General features: G+C 49.5%; 8 protein-coding genes across 8 annotated transcripts; 4 read left to right on the top strand and 4 right to left on the bottom strand.

The window, feature by feature from the left end:
* The first annotated feature begins 1,528 nt into the window (after positions 1-1,528).
* Positions 1,529-2,348, top strand: POJ06DRAFT_249214 (uncharacterized protein). Its single transcript, XM_056187136.1, has one exon. It carries the CDS (start codon positions 1,869-1,871, stop codon positions 2,142-2,144), a length of 276 nt encoding a protein of 91 aa, XP_056045708.1. The 5' UTR covers positions 1,529-1,868; the 3' UTR covers positions 2,145-2,348.
* A 1,015-nt stretch (positions 2,349-3,363) lies between these two features.
* Positions 3,364-5,159, top strand: POJ06DRAFT_249213 (kinase-like domain-containing protein). Its single transcript, XM_056187135.1, has one exon. The coding sequence runs from the start codon at positions 3,470-3,472 to the stop codon at positions 4,967-4,969; it is 1,500 nt and encodes a 499-aa protein (XP_056045707.1). The 5' UTR covers positions 3,364-3,469; the 3' UTR covers positions 4,970-5,159.
* POJ06DRAFT_294777 (mediator complex subunit 13 C-terminal-domain-containing protein) lies at positions 5,160-9,610 on the bottom strand. The gene is made up of 5 exons (XM_056190481.1): positions 9,354-9,610; positions 9,102-9,297; positions 6,755-9,052; positions 5,977-6,669; positions 5,160-5,915 (listed from the first exon to the last, which is right to left on the bottom strand). The coding sequence occupies exons 1-5, from the start codon at positions 9,396-9,398 to the stop codon at positions 5,266-5,268; spliced, it is 3,882 nt and encodes a 1,293-aa protein (XP_056045706.1). The 5' UTR covers positions 9,399-9,610; the 3' UTR covers positions 5,160-5,265.
* Positions 9,611-9,742: 132 nt separating this feature from the next.
* On the bottom strand, positions 9,743-12,716 carry POJ06DRAFT_249208 (P-loop containing nucleoside triphosphate hydrolase protein). The gene is made up of 3 exons (XM_056187134.1): positions 12,339-12,716; positions 10,684-12,277; positions 9,743-10,631 (listed from the first exon to the last, which is right to left on the bottom strand). Exons 1-3 carry the CDS (start codon positions 12,430-12,432, stop codon positions 9,872-9,874), a joined length of 2,448 nt encoding a protein of 815 aa, XP_056045705.1. The 5' UTR covers positions 12,433-12,716; the 3' UTR covers positions 9,743-9,871.
* A 764-nt stretch (positions 12,717-13,480) lies between these two features.
* Positions 13,481-14,806, bottom strand: POJ06DRAFT_249203 (uncharacterized protein). The gene is made up of 6 exons (XM_056187133.1): positions 14,502-14,806; positions 14,035-14,450; positions 13,868-13,969; positions 13,766-13,813; positions 13,624-13,707; positions 13,481-13,570 (listed from the first exon to the last, which is right to left on the bottom strand). Exons 1-6 carry the CDS (start codon positions 14,692-14,694, stop codon positions 13,520-13,522), a joined length of 894 nt encoding a protein of 297 aa, XP_056045704.1. The 5' UTR covers positions 14,695-14,806; the 3' UTR covers positions 13,481-13,519.
* A 199-nt stretch (positions 14,807-15,005) lies between these two features.
* On the top strand, positions 15,006-18,554 carry POJ06DRAFT_249202 (uncharacterized protein). The gene is made up of 7 exons (XM_056187132.1): positions 15,006-15,182; positions 15,237-15,303; positions 15,384-15,502; positions 15,562-15,927; positions 15,978-16,945; positions 17,027-17,113; positions 17,431-18,554. Exons 1-7 carry the CDS (start codon positions 15,130-15,132, stop codon positions 18,462-18,464), a joined length of 2,694 nt encoding a protein of 897 aa, XP_056045703.1. The 5' UTR covers positions 15,006-15,129; the 3' UTR covers positions 18,465-18,554.
* POJ06DRAFT_249198 (uncharacterized protein) lies at positions 18,555-20,086 on the bottom strand. The gene is made up of 3 exons (XM_056187131.1): positions 19,118-20,086; positions 18,977-19,060; positions 18,555-18,916 (listed from the first exon to the last, which is right to left on the bottom strand). The coding sequence occupies exons 1-3, from the start codon at positions 19,884-19,886 to the stop codon at positions 18,828-18,830; spliced, it is 942 nt and encodes a 313-aa protein (XP_056045702.1). The 5' UTR covers positions 19,887-20,086; the 3' UTR covers positions 18,555-18,827.
* POJ06DRAFT_249197 (uncharacterized protein) lies at positions 20,087-21,037 on the top strand. The gene has a single exon (XM_056187130.1). The coding sequence runs from the start codon at positions 20,274-20,276 to the stop codon at positions 20,871-20,873; it is 600 nt and encodes a 199-aa protein (XP_056045701.1). The 5' UTR covers positions 20,087-20,273; the 3' UTR covers positions 20,874-21,037.
* The last annotated feature ends 159 nt before the right edge of the window (positions 21,038-21,196 follow it).

Genomic DNA, 21,196 nt, shown 5'->3' with positions numbered 1-21,196 from the left:
GAATGATTTAACTATATTAATATAAATTGATTAAAACTAATTATCGTGTTATTTGACCGCGGCAGCACGTAGCAAACTACATGCAAGCTAACTGCTATTCTTAGTAAACTAATACCAGCCGGGAATAGTCTCCGCAATGGAAACCTTAGCTTATGCTCGGTATAAATAGCGCTGAGCAGGGGGGGGCCGGGTTATTTCGTCGCCTGGTTCGACCGAGATCAGCGTGAGGCCGGTTTGCGATGTCGCGTGTAGATCGCGCGCATCGCGTTGGCGAAATAAGCAGAGTAAGAAGCCGCCATTGTGCAGCCGACAGCCTAATTCGGCATTGGTCGAGCTGAAAACTACAATACGATTTAATTTCCGAAGGCTGCAGATCTGTGCGGCCAGAATTGAGAACTATTATCTGTTCGCGACAATTTCTTAATCTGGTCGATGCCATATCGAAGCGACGACTATAGACATTTGGGCTCGCGGCGTCGGTGTCATAATATTTAACGGGTCACGTCGTGGATCGTCACTGCATTATGGCCGCCTGAGTCGCACATAAATTTGCTTGCTATCAATAACTCAGTAATGAGTGTAGATGTGTGCATACGGAGTGATAAGTGCCCGGCAACACACCGAGGAAATGCTATGTATATACCGGGAGGTTTGTCCAGCCTCTAAGAAGAATTGTACAACACCAATAAGGCAGCCGCTTGCCCACTGCTACTTGCATCGAATAAGACCGCATATCATCGCTTCCAAAGTTTAAGCTACCTTTACTGTTCTTTTGACTTCCACACTATCCGAGGAGTCCTTCACGGAAAAGATAGGACGAATGGGGTTGTCTATTATGGTTAGGACGAGATTATAATCCTGTGTAGATCGAGAAAAGGATTGATGCTAGGCGTTGTGCACAGGCTGGACGGAAGGAAGGATATGGAGCGGACCGGCGCCGGTTCTTCGTCGCGTTCAGAAAGCCCCGATCGTTTGGGGCTGGCAGTGGTTGTTTTATTGCCTTTCGGATAATGGTCGTGCGCAGTTTGGATAGCAGGATCGCGGGCGGGGCTGCACTTCTCAGGCTGACGGCAATATCTGAGATCCTGGACCGCTCCTGGCAATATATCAACGGGGTCCTCGTCCCTATGCTATGACGACGTTAATCCCACCAGGTAGATCTAGATGCACAAACGTAGAATGCTCACGTCTTCAACTGTCCTCTGAGCATCAGATGCCGGCTATATCTTCCTCTTACGCCGCCTTTTAGCGTTTAGCAAGGCGCGCGCTTCCTCCTGGGTCATCGGAAATGTCTGCTCCCCTCGCCGCAAGTCATCGAGAGTGTTTATGGTACTTCCTTCAAAAGAATACGGTGCTCGTGTATTTTGCCTTTTCCTCCTTGTAGGTGCTCTGGAATTGTCCTCGTCGTGAGTGATGATCGAGATCCCGAATTAGCGACGCGTACTGAATTCGGCAGTTGGATAACAGTGTGGTACGCGTCAGTCCATACCCGTGAACATGAGTCTCTTAAGGGTGTGGTACTTTGCAACGCGAACACTCGGCCTGGCCGTCTGTCACAGAAAGAAATTTTTTATTTATGCTTGATATTCTCATTGTTGCGTCTGATCCGTATAGCGTATCGTTGCGAGGTACAGATACAATCCTGACGCCATCCGACGAGCCTCTTAAGCCGGGCCGCTATGACATCAGATCAAATTCTCCAATATCCATTTGAGCCGTGCATAACACGTGTATACTCAGGCGCTCGCCCTAATACTCATGGTGCCAGTTATCACGCACTTTCGGTCCCTCTTGGTTCCGGAACTCCTTTGTCGTGAGAGGATTAGGGCGGACATGGTTAGTCTGTTAGTTCAGGGCTGTCTAAGTGTATGACGAATGGAGAGAGAGGGTCTGACTCGTGGATTGACTCTTGCCAGAATGGATTGCTCATGCAGTCAAATATCCACGAAGACTTTGATAGGTTTTGTTTCTCCATCAATCCGGATGATAATTACAAAATAGTTAGTTTTGTTCCCGACGTTTTCGGGCCCACTTGTCGAGCTCCGGACGATGACAGAAGCGTGCGAGATGAGCTCAACGGACCGCAAGCAGCGAAAAGGACGGAGACGGAACTGTTGTTAAGGCTGAATAGTCTGTCCCACTGAATGAAGATCCAGTGATATTGGTGGCTAAACTTCGCCTCCGTTGAACTGCCCTAGACTAACTTTTCGTGATAATGTTTCAATAATGTTTGGCCCGAAACACACAATCTTCTTGGTTCGACTGGACCTGTGTATAGTATAATGATGAATCCCGCAAGTGGTTTCCCCCAGCGCCAGATGCATGTAGAATCATGATTAAGAATATCAACAACGACGTTCATTTTTTTACCGTTAGATTGGAGCGAGGCTAAGCAAGCTTAGGCGGCTCGTGTCCCGTGCCGTCTGCCAGAGTCCAGGTGGTTGTCAATGACGCACTACTGATACGGTCCAGCAGCAATGTGCCATCAATTGTCTCTCACCACCAACGGGGGGCAGGCCATCGTGACTTTGTCGACCGCGCATGTCCCCGAAACCAACGCAATGATGCAGGCGGCGCCTCGCTAGCGTTTACTTTGTCACTGCACAGTGCACACGTGTCCATGGTCGCCGACAGCTCGCAGCTTGCTCATTTGTTTAGCGGCGGGGAGCAGATTGACACGAGGATGGCTTATGCACGGGTCCGCTTTAGTGCAAGCTTATCGCCTCCCGGTTGGCCGGCGAATCAGACGGCGCGGCAGCACTGCTCGGGCCAAACTCTGCATGCTTCTGGAACACGACAACTCTATTGTCAGACCGGACGGAAAATGGTCTACTCCGACAAGTCTGGATTTAATAAACCCCCCGCAGTCGGCTAATCCAGACTCAGTGACACTAATCTGGTCCGCAATCTGCACATAACCGATTAGTGCTGAATACCAATAACTGGGGGGCCGATTGCGCTTGAAGGCGTCGAATCCTGTTCGCCTGTTCGATTAGCCGCGAACAGGACTAAAGCAGAAGGACAAGCCCGGGGCGCGGCAACCGGCAGAAAGGGGCTTGTGACCACGGGCCACGCATACTTTAGCGACTCCGACTTTGACTACGCCGAGTGTGCTATATATATAGATAGATATTAGATATCTTAGACAGATATATAAGCAGTATATTATAATAGTGTATATAATACCACAAAATATGCCTAAGGTGGAAGCACCATACTCCCGCTCGGTTCGCGGTTCGACACCTGTCAGACACGACATCACATGTCCACATGTCGCGGCTAGCCTGATCCGGTCTAGCGTGTGCTGTGGCTTGCATTTGCATGTGCATATGCGCCCGACAACAAATGGCAGCAACTCGGTCCGCTCGATTATACGCTACATACTAGCCAGCTTACATCTATAACATGTGTATATCAGGCTCATGGCGCCCGCTTGCCTCCTCTCCGCCTATCCAATGGAAAAATTCCAATGGTCGCGTCCTCTTCCACTCCGCTTACACTGACTGACAGGTTCGAGCTTCTCGGACCGCTGGGCGACGGCAGTTTTGGCACTGTCACTCGTGCCCGCGTCAGAGCATCCGCTCTCGCCTCGTCGCCGGCACCGTCCCATCTCCAGCCAAACGCGGTCGTCGCCATAAAATCAATGAAAAAGTCGTTCGCCAACCCAGCCGACTATCTGCGTCTGCGCGAGGTCCTCTTTCTGCGCGCCTTGCCGCCTCACGACTGTCTTGTCCGCGCCCACGAAATATTTCTCGACCTGTCGACCTGCCAGCTGCACATAGTCATGGAGTGCCTCGACATGAACCTCTACCAGTACCTTCACGCCCGCAACGGCGTCCGGTTCGACCCGCCCGTCGTCCGCGGCATGCTCAACCAGGTCCTCACCGGCCTGCATCACATCCACTCCCACGGCTACTTCCACCGCGACATTAAGCCCGAGAACATGCTCGTCTCCGTCTCGCCCGGGTCGTCGGTCCCCACTGTCAAGCTCTCCGACTTTGGTCTCGTCCGCGACGTGCGCTCGACCGCCGCACCCTACACCACATATGTCTCGACAAGATGGTACCGCGCACCCGAGATCTTGCTCAAGACCGGCAAGTACGGGCCCGAGGTCGACGTTTGGGCGTTCGGCGCCATGGCTGTCGAAATCATGATGCTCCGTCCCCTGTTCCCCGGCCAGAACGAGTGGGACCAGATCTGGAAAGTGTGCGACGTAATGGGCACGCCTGAGCGCGCCAGCGCTCGCGGGGGCGTGTGGGACGATGCCGACGTCTATGCTGAGCGACAGGGGTTCATGATGCCGACCGGCAAGCTCGGCACCGACCTCTACCACGTCATGACCGCCAACGTCGATACCTCCATCACTGTGGCCGACGAAGTCTCGCTCATCGCTTTCGCCGAATTCGCGACAGCGTGTCTGCAGTGGAACGCCAGCAAGCGGCCGACTGTCGCCCAGGCCCTGAATCACAGGTACTTCAGCGGCAATCCGCCGGCTGCTGCTGTGCGCCAACGCACGGCCTCGGACTCGTCGGCTTATACGACTGCGTCTTTGCTCTCGTCCGGCGACTCGGTATCATCATCAAACTCGTGTTCTTCTGCTGGTACCACGTCCTCGGATTCGTCCAAATCGTCGTCGTCGCTTGACTCGTGCGACACAATCGACTACAGGTTCAGGCCCCAGCAGTACCTGGGCTCGAAATACCGCGTCCGCACCGCCCGCCATCTATTCTCCAAGTCCCGCGACCACCACCAAAACGCGCCCGCCTCGGCGTCCGCAACCGTGGCGCCAAAAGAGCAGACCGCGCTGCCGTCCCCATTCAAGCGCCGTCAGGCACGCTCCGAGTCGCCAGACTCACCCCAGCACCCCCGCCACCACGGCGGCGACATGTCCCAGTTCGGCAAGACGCTCGGCGATGTCATCCATGTCGCCGACGACTCGATCGGCCTAGACGACCATCGCCCGTGGTGACGAATGTGAAGAGAAACGTTTGCTTATCTGCTTTGTTTATTGCATGTATATATACATCTGGCTTGTTGATTTCATCTGGCCAAAGGGATAAAAGGTTTCGGTGTTACGGTTTGCTTTGTGCGGGAAAGTGGGAACGTGTACAAGAGGCTCGGGGAGTTGCGTTTATGGATTATTAGACTTGCATCTGTGATTGTACTGTATTCCCAAAAATGCTTATATACAAATTTTTTGCCAAACCAAAACCGACCTGTACTCTACATTTAACTGATCCCAAACACAATTTTCAAACGGAAACCCTAGAGCAAAAAGCACAGCACCCGCTGCATTTTCTCAACCGCCGCGACATGCCACGGCAGCACGCCGTTGCGCCCATCGCACACGCCTGCCGCCGCGCCGTACGCTGCCAGTCGACGGTACTCGCGTAACAAGTCCTCGACCACCGCCGGCGTCGTGGCACCGCCGCTGTCGAACCCGGCCGACGCGGGCGCGGGCGCAGGCGCAGCGTGCAGGACCGACAGTTCAAGCACGGACATGACCGCGCTGTCGTCTGTGCCGGGCTTGACAAGGTACCCGCTCGCGACCGAGAACCGGACCGATAGCACGTCGAGCGGGTCGAGCCGGAGCTTGTGGTTCATGACCACGCCGTACGTCTCGTCCTTGAGATCCACGAGCCGGCCGGGATCCGGGTCCGTCGCTGTCACTGTTGTCGTCGTGAAGCCGGACGACGTCGGCGTGCCGCTGGTGTCCAGTGCAGCCGGCGTTGTAGACGCCGCCATGTCGGTGCTCGGGGACTCGTTCCTGGGCCGCTGCGGCGTGGCCGCCGGCGTCGAGTAGATCGCCGTGGCGTCTGACGCCTGGTTCTGGACCGACAGACTGGGGTTCGTGTCCACGCACACGAACGTCGCCGTGACGTTGTCTGGCGCGTGCGAGGCAAGATTCATCCACACTAAATTTCAGTCAATCCCGCGCCCGGTTCCTTTTCCCACTCAACCAGAGAAAAAACTCACCATCGAACTCGTCCTGGTCCATCGTGCCGACCTTGGCGAAAACCAGCCGCCACCGAATCCCGACCCGGGGCAACAGCCCAATCGTGCGCTCCCAAATCTCGCCGCAGATATCCTCCCACGACCGCGGAGGCCTTCCCGCGCCGCCGCCGCCGCCGCCGCCGCCGTCCTTGCGCGGCCCGACCAGCGCAAACGGCTTGACCCGCGCCAGCTCGCCGTGCTGGTCGGCCCAGGCAACCGTCACGAACCGGCGGTCGCGAGACCGCCCGTACGCGATGTGCACGCACGTGTTTTCCGCGAACAGCCACGGCGACGGCGTCGGCGTCAGCTTGAAATCGATCCTGGCCGGCCGCGCCCGCGCCAGCGTATACGCCGGATACCGATTCGCGCTCGCGTTGTCCTCGATCGCTTGCGGACGGCACTTGTCGTACACCCCCAACGCAAACTTCACGAGCTCGTACTGCGACGGCACCACCAGCGCGTCCTTCGCGGCGAAAAAACCCGCCGGCAAAACCTCAAACACGACGTTCGAGCCCGCATTCGCATGCGTCCCGCTGCCGAGCCGGTCCACATACTCCTGCTTTAACTGAAACACACTGTGGCTGATGTGTAGGAGCGACGATGGGTCGCTGAAGGGCGAGGCGACGAAAATCACAATGTTCGGCAACCCGTCGACAAAGTCCGGCAATGAGCGTCCTACAACCTATTAGCGCCCGAGACAAACGAAAAAAAAAAAAAAAAAAAAAAAAAAAACCGCCGACACATTCGACCACGCTCGTACCTAGCAAAACACACGTCCTACGTACGTCCTCCAACGCTTCCTCTGTGGTCCGCGCCGTTGACATGACAGGCACTAACCCATTCTTATACTCTCCCGCGTCACCAAAAACAAAATTTCCCAAACTCGACCCCTCATACACTGGCTTCAGCCGCCCAAGGAAGGCCGACGCGGCAGATGTCATGCCCTGACTGCCGGGATATATCATAAAACTGATCACGTCCTTGCGTCCACTCTGCGGCGCGAAGCCAAATATCTGCCAAAATCTTAGTGCCGGCGGGCGAACTTCCAAGACCGAGTTCATCCGCATAAACGAGAAATGCGGCGGGTCGATGTAGAATACGGACTTGGGCGGCTCTGCAACAATAATCGGGTTGTCGGCAGCCGGTACACTGGCCGGCAACGGTGAGCCGGGCAGTCCCACGTCGAATATATCCACTTGTAGCATGAAATTCTGCAACACCTCCTGGTCTTGTGTTGACTCTTTCTCCCCAAAAAATTCACTCGCGGGCGTGCTCGACGTATCTGAAACTAGTGCGTATTCTTGTAGTGAAAGTGGCTGGATCTGGCCGAATATGGCCCTCAAGACACTCACGAACTCAGAGCCACACACGCCTCGAGACTCTATCGGTGGCATGAACGAATCCAGCAATGCACTGTCCCACACCACAAACTCACACAATGTCTGCAAAACATGCTCGATATCCACCCGCGAGCTATCCGCATACTTCTGCAGAAATGATTGCGTCAACCAAGAAGAAGACCGGACGGCAGAGAGCAAGTAGCCATCCCGGGACACCGTCGAATTCGATAGCAATGTCCACCACAGCTGCCGCGCGACATACGTGTCGGACGTAAAATCCTCTGCTGGCTGGTCTCTCCTAGAGTCCGGGCTATCGTGCCTTTTGTCGGGTCGATCCGACCACGCCGTCTTGGAATCTTGGTAATCGTAATAGTCTTTGTCGGATCCATCGTCGCTCTCGTCTTCGCTGTCGGAGCTGTCGCTACGTTCTGCCGGCACATAGAACCTACCACCAAGACTGTATTTGTTGTCAAGCGCGCTTTCCAGATTTGGCCAAAACGTAAGAGGCGCAAATACACTCTTGCGTTTCAGCGGAACAACACCCGCGTTTGTTTGAGCAATAACTTTAAGCGGCGATAGAGGAGGCGTTATGATTTTATTAGCCGGCTCCTTCGAGTCATTTGCGTCTGTGTTGCGTGTTATCGTCTGATTTCGTTCCTGATTCATCTCCAGCTCATCCGTCGTGGCCTCCATAATATGGCCGATATTAAACTCGTTCATGTCGTGATTCAAGAAGTCTGCGTCATCAGCCATGTTCAGCTCATTGTCCGACGTATCGCCAAATAAATTTGAACCGTGATCGTCGTCAAAGAAATTAAAGTCAGCTTCGGTAACCTCCTCCGCGTCTCCAAGCAGTAGTCCATCATCCTCCTCAGCAAGGCCTATCTCTCGGATAGCAGTCTCACCATCATCATCATCAACGGCATTCCACTTGGACGACAACGGATACTCGCCATTTTCAACATCAGCACCAGTCGGCGCTGTCTGCGGACGATTTTGAATCTGAGCTGGATCGGGTGGAGTAGGGTACACTGCGGCCGGATTCTTATGAGTAGCTACGTTTCCCGCGGCATCCTTTTGGCTGAAGGCGCTCGGCGACGAATCAGTAGACTGATACCTCCGCGAAAATGACAGCACAAATTCTTCAACTTCATCTAAAGGATCGCCCATTCGAAACCACTCCATGTCCGCCGCATCTCCGTACGTCTTACATGGCGGCAACATGAAGCACAACTCGGATGGCCAACAACACGTCACAGAGCTCCCGTCGATCCGCACCTTGCACCAGCTTTCCTCGTTCAGCACACGATATCCGGACGACATGTACATACATGACAATATTGTCGATGCGTCTACTGGCAATTCGGTCGATTTACCCGCAAAACTGGCATGAATGCCATTCGGAGCCAGTATCAGTTTCGTGTCCACGTTCGGTTCGGCTTCTGCGGAGGATAGTCTGCAAAGTGTCGTCTGTTGATAATGAGGTACGAGCAATAACGTGCCAGAGGATATTAGACGGAGGTTAAAGTGCAGAAGCGATTGCGTTGGTGATAGCAGAACTGAACCCATGGGGATGTAGTCGTAGTCCGCGGTAAGGTGGCGCGATACCAGACCAGTGAATGCTAGCATTAATGGTACATATGCCGCTGGAAATGCTTGAGGTGACGTAGAATCCGAAATCGTTAGCGTAGATGGTAGAAATGACCCAGTCGATATTTCTAATTCAAGACATTAACTTGAGAAAGCTTACCGCGGAACCGCACGCACCTTTTAGTCCAAACGAACTGTCCGGAACTGCCGGATTCGTCTCGTCGTTCAATGAGAACGTCCATAGCTCCTTATTATGATATGCGACCAGCGATGTCCGTAATTTCTGCCGTAACGACCATTCTGCCAGAAGTATCTTCAATGGCCTCGACAGCGGATCCACGAACACGCAGTACCGAATTTGATCAAACGTACCCTCCTGGTATTTAGCACATGTCGTCCTGAATTTCGATGCTATTGTCCGCAACTTACCACCTTGAACACGTTTGAGAAATTCTTCTCTGGTGATGCTGTCATGTTCGCCGTACTTTGAAACTGCGGATGGTCCAAGTCCAATCTTGCACCCTCATATATCCCGCGAACCTTGGTCAGCAAACTACAGCGTACAATTTATTCTATATCCCATGCCGAGTCTCGATTGTCACTCTTTCTATTGTTTCTTGTCAGCGAACCAAATAGGGTCCTGTATCTTCGACCGTTCCTCCTGATACAGGCACCTATTCTCCGCATTGACCACGAGGTCGGACGCTGTCGCCGCCAAGTTCATAAAACCCGAACCCTAGATACACTCAATCCACAGCACGTAATAGAGCTCGTCCATTAGTCATAAACATAGTAATAGCAATCTAATTGTTCAATGATGTGATCAATATTTATCCTCTATTATAGCTACCAACCAGATCCCATACCAATACCAACCATAATTCCAACTATGTACAATGTAAAATTTAAATTGCAGCCTCCTGATCCTATCTGATGCCACTTCCTCACTACTTCTTACTGTAATACAACTTCTTAATGAGAGGATTCCTTGTCTTCTCCTTATTCTTACTCTTGTTGTACTCAACATATGCCATATCATCACCACCCGCCAAACTAGACAGCGATCCCATTGTTCGTTTCGCCTTTTTGATGCTCTTAACGTACCCACCACCGCGGCCCACGAAATTCTCCGCATCGTCGCCATTCTCGATACCAGCTGCTTCTTCGTTCTGCAACAACACAGACTGTAGCAATTCACGTCGTTCACCGACAGTAGCATACGCCAAATCGGGTAAGTTTTCCATACCCTGCAAGTGCGTAATTACTTTGAACGCGTATCCCTGATCGACAAGGAACGCTTGTCGCTTGGTCGAGTAATACATCTCCTGAGTGTCCTTCGAGACCAAACTGTAAAAAAATGCATTAAATCCTTCGTCGTTGCGTCTCTTCGCTCTCAATATCCGACCAAGTCTCTGTGCTTCTTGGCGTCGGGATCCATAGTGCGACGAAATCTGGATCAAACACGTTGCTTCGGGTAAATCAATACTTGTATCGCCAACCTTGGACAGGAAAATTGTGTTAACTTCTGGATTTAGCTGGAAATTCTGGAGAATATTCATACGTTCACCTTGCGGCGTGCCACCGTAGATGAAAAATTTCTTGAGCTTTTGAGCGTACGCCTGTAATGCGTAAACGTTGTCTGAGAACACAATGATTTTGTCACCGCGCTTCTCGTGATAGTTGATCAAGAATTGACACGCTTGGAATCTGGAACCTGTTAGCACCGGCAGTAATGTTCGATAAATGCTCAACAACTTACTTTTTTGGATTCATAATATACAGTAGTCGTCGCTTTCGTGGAGTTTCATGAAGATACTCATTATAAAACTCAGTAGTCATGGGACACCACACTTCAGCACATTGCACATTGGCAATATGACCTTTGTTGGCAAGGTCCATCCAATTTGCCTCATACAACTTTGGACCAATCAAAAAGTTCAAATCGTCAATTTTATCGTCTTCACGAACCAACGTCGCGGTCAGCCCAAGCTTAGCGTGTGCGGCAATTGTAGTAACAACACGCCTGAACATGGCCGCCGGAACTACGTGTACTTCATCCAAGATAACAAACCCCCACTCGCGTGACGTCAAAAAGTCCATCATTTTCTGCGACTCGTGTGATCGGTTCCTAGTGTTGGCGACCATCGAGTAGGTGGACACGACCAAACCGGCTTCGTTCCTGAACTTCTCTTTGTTCTCCGACGTGAACACTGCAATGTTTTCAGGCTGAATAGTACACCATTGCAGAAACTGCTGCCGCCATTGCATGACAGACACCGAGGACGTGCAGAGCACGATTACACTCTTCTTGATAGTACAAGCTGCAGTAATACCGACCAAGGTCTTACCCGCACCACAAGGCAAGACGATAATGCCAGATCTTGCACGGCCGTTACCAAACATCTTGCTGAGCGACTTTTCTTGGTACGGGCGAATCTGAGTCGACGGCTTGAGATCAATGTCGAGATTTGGATTGCGAGTGTCGTTCCGAAAATCATACTCCTCCAGCACAGGATAATCAATTTCTTGACATCTCTTTTTCACTGGTTCAACTGACTCGTGCGCAATCTCGAAGGAATGAACCGCATCCATGTCGTCATCATCTTCCCGGTCCAGACCGACAACAGACGTAAACAGGTCCTCAACACTTTGGTGCTGCCGATCGCCTTCGGCCTGCCCACCTGCTACAGCGGAAGAATTGCTCCCTTTGTTTGTACCTGGAATAGTCAACTCTCCCATACTGGGCGCCTTCTCTCTAACCAAGCCCTCAACGATTGTTGTGCTGGTCGCATTGTAATCATCGCCCTCGATTCTTAGTGGCCCGATCTCAGGATCTTTTAGTAGCATCTGCAATGTGTCCGCTTGAGGGCTCTCCACGAAATACCGATTATACTTCAAAACAAGCTTCACTTTTCCATAAGATACCGTGCAATTGTTGATGAAATCGATTATATTCTGCGGTACAGCAACTTTGGATAATCTGTTCAAGACTGAAATGATGTCATTCGTTTCCAAACCCACAGACACTGCCGCATAAAGCGAATACGGAGTTAGTTTGTACTCATGGATATGGGTAGGCCGACTGACGGGTTCTGCAATGGTAACGAGAAAATCTTGCGCTTGTTCAGCAAGTGGCGAATAGCTCTCGAGAATGATTCGACCGTCTAAGGGGTTAATCCACAGTGGTCGCGAGGTATGATCGGGCTTGAGCATTAGGTAAGAGAATTCAGCTCTACCAAATACGCGAGATATGCTATCTCCCTTCACGGTGCTGGACGGATCAAACGAAGTCGAGTCGCCTGCATTTGGTTTCTGGGGTGGCGCCGGCTTCACTCGAAGGTGCACTGAGGGAACTATAACTCCGCACTGATTAGCAACCACATCTATTCAATTCCCACATAAATTAGCACTTACGCGAAGGTCTTCCTGTATACTCGTCATCATCGTCCCCAGTTGCTGCGGATTCTGAGCTGTTGTACTGGTCCGAATACTCGTCCTGGCTCAGCATAGCTTCATCATCGTCATCAATGATCAGCGCGCGCGATCTCTTGGCTGCTTGGCGCACTTTTGCCAAACCGAACGGTTAACAAATCCTATACAATTATAACAAATAAATATAAATACTTACCTGGCCTCGAGGAAGTTGCGGCCGAGGACATGATGATAACTCCGTGACAAATGTGAGCGTCGATGAGACTGAACCGCAAGAAGTCGTGTTGCGCAAATGGCGTATAGCTAGCTGAGTTCCACACTTGTGTCATTTTCTAAGGTTCAAAGTTAGTCGCGGTCTCGCGGAGTTCCTACAAGTACAATTAAGTTTAGGTATTTCTCCGAAATGACTTTAAATGTCTGTGCAAGTGAAAAAGAACTGTTACTAAACGGGGTACACTATTTACACTATTCAAGAGCAGAACTCAGCTTATACTAGTCGGCGAGAGGAATTGGAGGCAGCAATGTCTGCAATAGCTCCTGCAGGTAGAGGGGCATAGCTAGCAGTACATGCTCATACTGTGGCCTGGGCCTCGGACAGTGATTCGGCAACAACTAGATAGTTCTAAATATTGGGTAAACCTTGACTCGTTGTTTTGTATGTTCTTGCGTGATATGTGATTATTGAAATATTTGCTGACAATGGCTTAGTGCAGTTAAGTACCAATAATGTCGAAGCTGGCATTAGACAGGGTATTATGACGCACTACAGCTTCCCGTATAGTCGGATGTCACTAATGTGTCAAATGTTCAGAGATCAGCGTTATCGATTCAGAAATTCAGCGTTTGGGAAAACAACTACGTGGCTTAGCTGATGATAGCCACATTCTTCTCATGTATTGTAATGAGTTGGCCGGCCATCTTGTTTGACACTTTCCGGAAATTGCCATTCTGCCGCACAAGTTATATCGATAGGCTATTATGAATCGGGGGATAATCGCATCATGTTGCAGTGGATTGCTTGGGCATACGGAGTGCGCACGCGTGCTATGATCACAATACAGGTTACAGAAGTGATCTACGATGTCAACCAAAAGCATCAGGCAGTCTATATTGTAAATGGAACATTGCATGCGAAATTCATTCATCCGTCCCCTTTTAAACCTCTACTTCTTCTCTTCAGGTGGGTCCTCTGGCTCCGGCGTCGGCAGGACGAACTGCAATGCAAGTCAGCCGAAATTCACTTCCTAAATATACGTAGGAAACATACGTTCTTGGGTCTTTCGTCCTTACCAGGACCAACAGGTTCCCAGACGGTAGAGCCAACCGAGAAATTTCGGAAAGCTTGCGTTAGCTATAGTCAAATTAGTTGGATGTCATGTGGTGATAAACTATTCGACCAGATGACGTACCTGCAAAGGCTCGTAAACAATCCTCTTCTTCTCTTCGTCGTATCGGACCTATTTGCAGATGTCAATGCCAATTTAACGGCCAAACTCTCAATATAATCTAACCTCGGTGTAACCTGTAAGTGGGAAGTCTTTGCGGAGGGGATGGCCCTCGAACCCGTAGTCCGTCATTATTCGTCGCAAATCAGGATGGTTGACGAAAAATACCTACAAATCCGACAGGGTCAGAATTTACTCCTTCCTTCGTTCCGCTGTAATATACAGGCACTTACACCGAACAGGTCGTACGTCTCTCTCTCGTACCAGTTAGCACCTTCGAACAATGGTGTCGCACTGGGAACTGGGGTTGTCTCGGAAGCGTATGTCTTGACTCGGATGCGCGAGCTGTGTCTCACTGACAGAAGATTGTAAACAACATCGAATCGGTGCGATCGTGTTGGGTAATCAGCGGCTGTGATGTCCATCACGGCCTTGAACTGGGCAGCTGTGTGGTCCTTCAGAAATGTCAATACCGGAATGACCGCACTTGGCCCAATATATAGCGTCAGTTCGTCCTTCCACACTGAGAATTTCTGTACAAATTTAGGCAATGCCGCCATCACATAACGGCCGTACTCGTGCAAGCCTTCAACGGTCTCGGTATAGTTGTGCGCAGGGTTGATGACGGGTCTTCGAAGCACGCCAGGATCTGAACTCTTGTTAGTCCCGCGATGCATCCCAATTAATCACAGTAAAGCACCTTCTCGAGGAAGCGTCTTCAAATCCACGGGATAGAGTGGTTCTCCATCATCATTAGTATTGCTGTCGGCAAACTCCTTCGCCTTCGTAAGGACAGATGCTGGACCAGTAGAGGCTAAGCGTCGCTGCACAATGACTCGGGGTCGAGCAATAGGCACGAAAACCGCCGCGTGGGAACGGAGAGATCGAATCATGGATATTCTCAGAAGAAGATGTCGGTGTCGTGGTGCGGCACCTGCTTCCAGATTCACTTCGCGATAAATTCAGAGACCGCGACTCTGCGGGCATGGACAGGCCAATCAATAGAGATGATTTGTGGACACCTAATGATCTGTGATCTGCATGGGTGACAATTTGTGACCACGATATAGACCCTAACCTTGAGGTCACGAATACTACTGTTACAAATTGTTTCTGGGGCAACACAGGCGCTATTCTGGATGTAGTTAGCGCGGAGCTTAAACTACCACGAAGCGCTCCTTACGAATATTTCTTCGCCGCGTTACTTGAGTGCCTTAAATCACAGAGGATCACGTCAGACGAGACACCATTGATATTTCAGATTTACATAATTGTAGAAGTATTTTCGAGAAGCTGTCTTGGTCTTTATCGCATAAAAACTTTCGAACATGTCGCGTCTTGCCCAAGATTCGTTTATTTCCGATGATGAAGAGGAAGTTTGGTACGGGATTGTCCTATCATTATTTGCCTCTGGGGTATTACTAACAATCTTCAGTCCTCTTTGCGTCGAGGAATTTGATATATCCGATAAGGGATTTAAGCCATGTCCATGTGGATATCAGGTATGAATGATTAAATATTTACGCTGCTAGTTGTGGCGAATAGTCAGGGGTGGACGGTTGTGCTGATTTGCATCATCGAGGTCTGTCAATTCTGCTACAACAATATTCGACAAAATCCTCATCTGAATGGCCGTTGCCCTGGCTGTCGAAGGCCGTATGACGACGAATCCGTCGAATATAAAGTTGTCACAACTGAGGAGTACGTAGACGCTCCGCTCTCGTTAAAATCAGGTGACAGGAGCTAATGTATGTCTACAGGTGGCGCCAAGATCATCAAAAGCAGACTCGTCGTGAGAAAGAGAAGAGACAGAAGGAAAGGGAGAGAAAGGAGATTGAACAAGCTTCTCGGAAGCATTTATCGGGAATGCGTGTGATTCAGAAGAATCTAGTGTATGTTGTCGGTCTCAATCCACATATTCCTCACGAAGAGCTTCACAACACACTTCGTGGCGACCAGTTTTTTGGCCAATACGGCAAAATTCAGAAAATTGTGGTTAATCGTCGTAACAACGGAGGAGCTGGAAATGGTGGCATAGGTGTCTATGTTACATACTACAAGAAAGAGGATGCTGCGAAATGTATTGCGGCCGTTGATGGTTCTATGAACGACGGAAAGATTCTGAGGTGCGTTCCATTACGTATAATGAACATTTCTTACTCTAACGGGCATCTAGAGCTGCCTACGGTACAACGAAGTATTGCTCATCGTATTTGAGAAATCAGTCATGCCCGAATCCAAACTGTATGTTTCTGCACGAGCCCGGAGAAGAGGCCGATTCCTATACTCGCCAGGATCTATCAACAATTCAGCACGCCGCCCGTCAAGCGGATATGAAGCCGGGATTGCCGAGAGCTCCAACTATTGTTAAGCCAGCTGTTGCCCCTAAGGCAAACGAGGAATCGCATCCTGACACACCGGAACAGTCGGCTCTGCCGCCAACGGCTTCATGGGCGACCAAGGCATCCCCTACATTCCAAAATTCGAAGCCAAGTCGTCCTCCTACTGTAGCTGGGTCACCACTGAGACCAGTTGCAGTGGTTAATCAAAGTACAGCACCGCAGGCCCAGTCAGAATCGCACTTGCAGTCTCAGAATAAAGCAGTTCAGCAATTGCAGCCTCAAGAGAACTCTGCTGCACGGTCACCTCAGCCTCCAATTCCACAAGAACAACGGCAATCTGTCGCAAATGCGACATCTCAGTCCAAGGTTATTATCGCTAATCCTACATTGTCGCTATTCGAAAACGCTATAAAAATTCTTTCAAATTCTTCTTCGATTAAATTCTCTTTTTCAGCGCAAATGTTGACTAAAGAGGACATGGCTAGCGTCCAAGCTATGCCCCCGCTGTTTGCATTTGTTGGTGATAAGAATCAAAATGGTACAGCGACTGATAAGCAGTCCGAACCTGAGCAAGAGAGACTGCGAACTGCCAGCCATGCTCGCCAAGGCTCGCGGTACAATTTCTCGGCGAAATTGAACAATTCGGAGCACTTACTGGAGCAGCAACAGATGATGCAAGGGGGGTCTATATTAGGCATCCGTCCAGGGAGCACTCCTCCTCCTCCTGGCCTCTTTGGAAACGGGCAGGTGAAAGATGGTCAAGACCTAATTTCTCAATTAGTGTCTGGTGGAAGACTGAAAGGTACTATTTAAAATTGAGATGCACCACTTTGGTGCTCTCGCTTTAATTCGTCTCAAGTGGCTGATGTTCTTGTCCTTTCAGTGTCTCTGCCAAATATTGAACCCTCAGTCGTGGACGAACCATTACGAATTCCACAACCGCATCCGCAAGCTCAATCCCAACTTCAAGGTGTGTATAATAAGGCGTGGTGAGGGATAGGCAATATCTGGTCATGTTATAGGGTCCTTTACTATTCGATTTTGTATTATTTTAGTTTCATTGGGGTTGCAACTTTGCATCACAACAAGTATCCTGTTGTCATTAGTCGATTATTGTATTGTCATTTTCAAGAATTTCAATATATTTGAAGTTAATGATAATTGCTTTGTTTATCGACACTCCAGTATCATAACAAGGACCTTAAAAGTGGCTACATGTTGCCTATCTCTCATACTGAATTCGATGACTTTCATCGTTGCCTGTATGCTTATAATGGTTGACTTTAGGTAGCGGCTCTATCCTCACCGAACCGCAGTCCGCAATTCGCAAGCATTCAGACGACTCAGTGCCTTCACCGAGCGAAGTATATTCGAATACGACTCAAATTGCAATCATTTCTTCCTCTCCATCATCTATCGTGCGGAGTGCGAGTCGCGAATCTCCAGTTCCATCCGGTAGCCACATATCGCTAGCCACTATTCGAACGCCACGAATACCTTCAAGTCCGTGTCCTACTGGGTTGTCTTCAGCGATTACGAAGGGAACAGTTGCACCATCTACAAGATCGAATCTCCCACAAGATGCTTCAAGTCTTGAAATTTTTCAGTCCAGCGCGAGTTTGACGAAGGAGCCCCTATCGGTAGCAAAGATAGAAGTCAATACCTCCAATGCGCTTGCCCTAGCAGACAGACCGGGTTTAAACATGGAAACAACAAACCCACCTCCGCAACAAGCAGTGATGGCTGAATCGTCTGCATCTCCGGTGATAGAAACACCTCTGATAGAATCTCCACCTGAGCGCCCATCGCGACCGACTTCGCCCGCCCCTTCTACAGCGTCGCAAGATGCCGTGAAGAGTAAGAAGAAAGACAAAAGGTCCAAGCGAGTGAAGAAGGGGATAGCTCGTCCTGCCTCATTGGCAGCTGAAGTTCCTGGCGCATCGGATAGTGTCGATGACACCAGGAGCCAAGCAGACACTTCTGAACCTGATTCCACCGTAACTCAACAAGAGAAGTCGGGAGTTGATCCGTTAGAGTTAATGAAAGTTGTCGTCGAAGACTTGGATGGGTCCAACAATCTGACTTTCTTTAAGCAAATTATCACAGGATCTGTGTCTACACCACATTTCGCATTTTCACAGAGCGAAGTAGATCAGGCTGAGGAGAATTGTGCGGACGAAATTACTAGTGAGATGCTGAGCGGTAAGAAGTTAGAACAACTGGAAAGGGAATGGCATGCCTCGAAAAAGGACTGCGAGGCTTTGGAGAAGAAATTGTTGAAGCTGATTAAACGAAACAAAAAGCTTATTTTCGAAGTGTGAGTTTATACTATTTTCACGGTGTTAGGTTTGGTCTTAGTCGCATTCGCCAGGTGTTTCTCTTTATGTCATAGCATGGTCTAGATGGTGTACATAATAATGTGCATTACTACCGTTTGTTCCGTAATCTGTAAAGCTAGCCAGAAATCACGACTACATATGTCTAAGATAATTTTAGTCCCGAACACGACAACAAAGAGAAGTCGAAAGGGAAAAACCACAAAGCAATGCATTCGATCGCCGAATGCGTCCAGACGTAATTTACCGAGTCCGGTCTCATCATGTGACAGATCGAGTATCTGGCGATTGTTTCAACATATGAGAGTTTTAAGCAAGCTCAAAGCAAAGGTGTCAACTCATCTCAAGTCAGTTCTCATTCGCGTGGTCGACGTTATACACATGTTTCGACCGCTTGTAATCTTTCGTCATAGGTCTTCCGGAGTTTATAATTCCGACTATATCTCACATCAGCTCGTTGCATTCATCAAAACGTCTGCTGTAAGTGTAGTAATTACCTCGCCCACCGACATCATCCGGCGACTTAAACATTGACGATTCTCCAATTCTTTTCGCCTTCCCGAACTTCGAACTTTTTAACCCTTTCAGATGTCAGCCGAATACATACTGAAATGTGTATCTGGATACACTGCACATACCTTTACTAGAAAACTCTTGCCATTTGGCTTTTCCTTGGTCAAATGCTTTCTTCTCTACAACTTTGACTGCCTTGGCCGGTCTCTCAAGAGTCATCGCCTTCACACCGCTCAGAGGACCATCAGACAGTTCTGGGGCTTTCCGTTTTGACTCTGCACCGCTCAGTGGCCGCACGCAGCTCAGTGGCATCGTATCCGTAGACGCATGGTCGAAAAATTTCACCGTATACATGGGTTGCATGGATGAACCCGTGATACCGGTGATCTTTGCTCGATGATACTGTTTGTCTCCGGAGAGCCACCGCGCAAGAACAACAGCTCCCGTCTTGAATGTATCTCGTGGTTGAGGTGGTGGGGGAGGTGGTGGCGATACGTTGTGAGAGGAGTCTGGCGGTGGTGGTGGCGGTGGTGACGGCGGCAATGGAGGTTGGGCTTGTCTGGCCTTGGGCAATGATGAAGCAGCCGAGGGCGGTAACGACGACGCATTATCTTGAGATTCATTTGGAGAGCTTTTTAATAGAGCCTTTTGAGCAACTGCCAGGGATTTTGATGGAGCTGTTCTTGGCAGTTTGCTTGATGCAGAAGTGGTCTTTGTGCTCGGCGTAGAAGTAAAGTGCGCCTCCGCCTCGCCCCGGGCCTGCTTCAGCAAAGCTATCAGATCTGTCAGCTCGGATCTCAATGTAAGAAGAGATTCATTATTTGGATCAGACTCTAGTGACTCGTTCACAGCCGCAAGCTGAAATTGATACTCTTCCAGTTCGCGTCTGTCCATGCTGCTGAAACGCTGGATACTACCAATGGTGTTGCGATGCTGTATTTGGTGCCGATCCAGAGCACAGTATGCCCAAATACTCGATAGATAAATTCGTACACTGCCGATTGCTCGCGTTGATTGTGTTGGCTCAAATTCGGCTTATGGCACTAACATCGATCGTCAATTTGCTCGATGCCCTACGCCCTAATTGATGGGTTACACCGCCCTGCTAATATATACTTTTAGGATTCTCCGCGTGTATACAGCTCCATATGAATATCACCCACGAGCTCGAGTAGCTGCGAAAGGTTATGAACCGTTAGTCGCAAATCATGTTTACGCATCAATGCTACTAGTCAGATCTCGTCACTAAATACGTCTTCATAATATGCATATGCTGGAGTCATGGCAGGGAAAGGGACTCCAGTGCAAAGCAACAACCTTTCACGGCGCGCTTTGAGGAAGAACCTGACGTTTAGACTAAACCAGCTACACAGCAAGTTCAAAATCGACAGGAGTCTCGCTGTGGGCAATCAGTTTGAATATATACCAGTGGCTGACGATGAACAGCTCGTTTCGGAATCAGCGGGCTTTATTGCCTATAATGTATGGCGAAAACACGCGGATTCGTTGAAATCAATCTTCCATCTCCCAAGAGCACAAGCATTGATGGCACCCGGTGTGCGCGTTACTGGCGTGTTTCGGAGTCCTGCATTCAATTGGCTTGACATGAATCGGATGAGCATGCAGCAGACATACGATTTCCTGCGAAGGACATCCCATAAGGTATCTCGTGGTCAATTCATTCTGAACTCGGATATTTACAAATTGCTCACAAATTTCAACCATATTCAAGAAATGGATGATGAGGCTATAAGACAATATAATCTTATTCGAGCGAAATGGTTTGCGCAGTTGATGGAAGAGCATGCTAGACAAGATAATTCGCGCGGTAAGAATATTTTGTCTTCAGTGGAAAATGGAACTCCGCAAGGGGGAATATAATGCGAGATGACGACTAAACGATAACATCATTGCGGAAGATAATATCAATCGGAAATGACTTCACATTCACTGAGACGAGACTCGAGAGACTAAGTGGCATTGACTAAGGTCACACGAAGGGCTTGGACGTCAGGGTGCCACAGGAATATATTTCAATTCGTGGCTAGTAATAAAACTTTTGAAGTTGATCATTTTGATAATTCTTTTTATAATCAATATATTTTACCTGAAAATGTTAAAAATATTAAAAATAATATAAATTATTCAGATAACTTTAATATATTTAAATCTAATTCTAATTTTGGTTTATATATCTTTGATCC

Source organism: Lipomyces tetrasporus (genome assembly GCF_029532465.1).
Source record: "Lipomyces tetrasporus strain NRRL Y-64009 chromosome Unknown POJ06scaffold_3, whole genome shotgun sequence".
NCBI classification, from domain to species: Eukaryota; Fungi; Ascomycota; class Lipomycetes; order Lipomycetales; family Lipomycetaceae; genus Lipomyces; species Lipomyces tetrasporus.
Note: the sequence above shows the minus strand (reverse complement) of the source record. Positions and strands in the feature narration are given on the sequence as shown.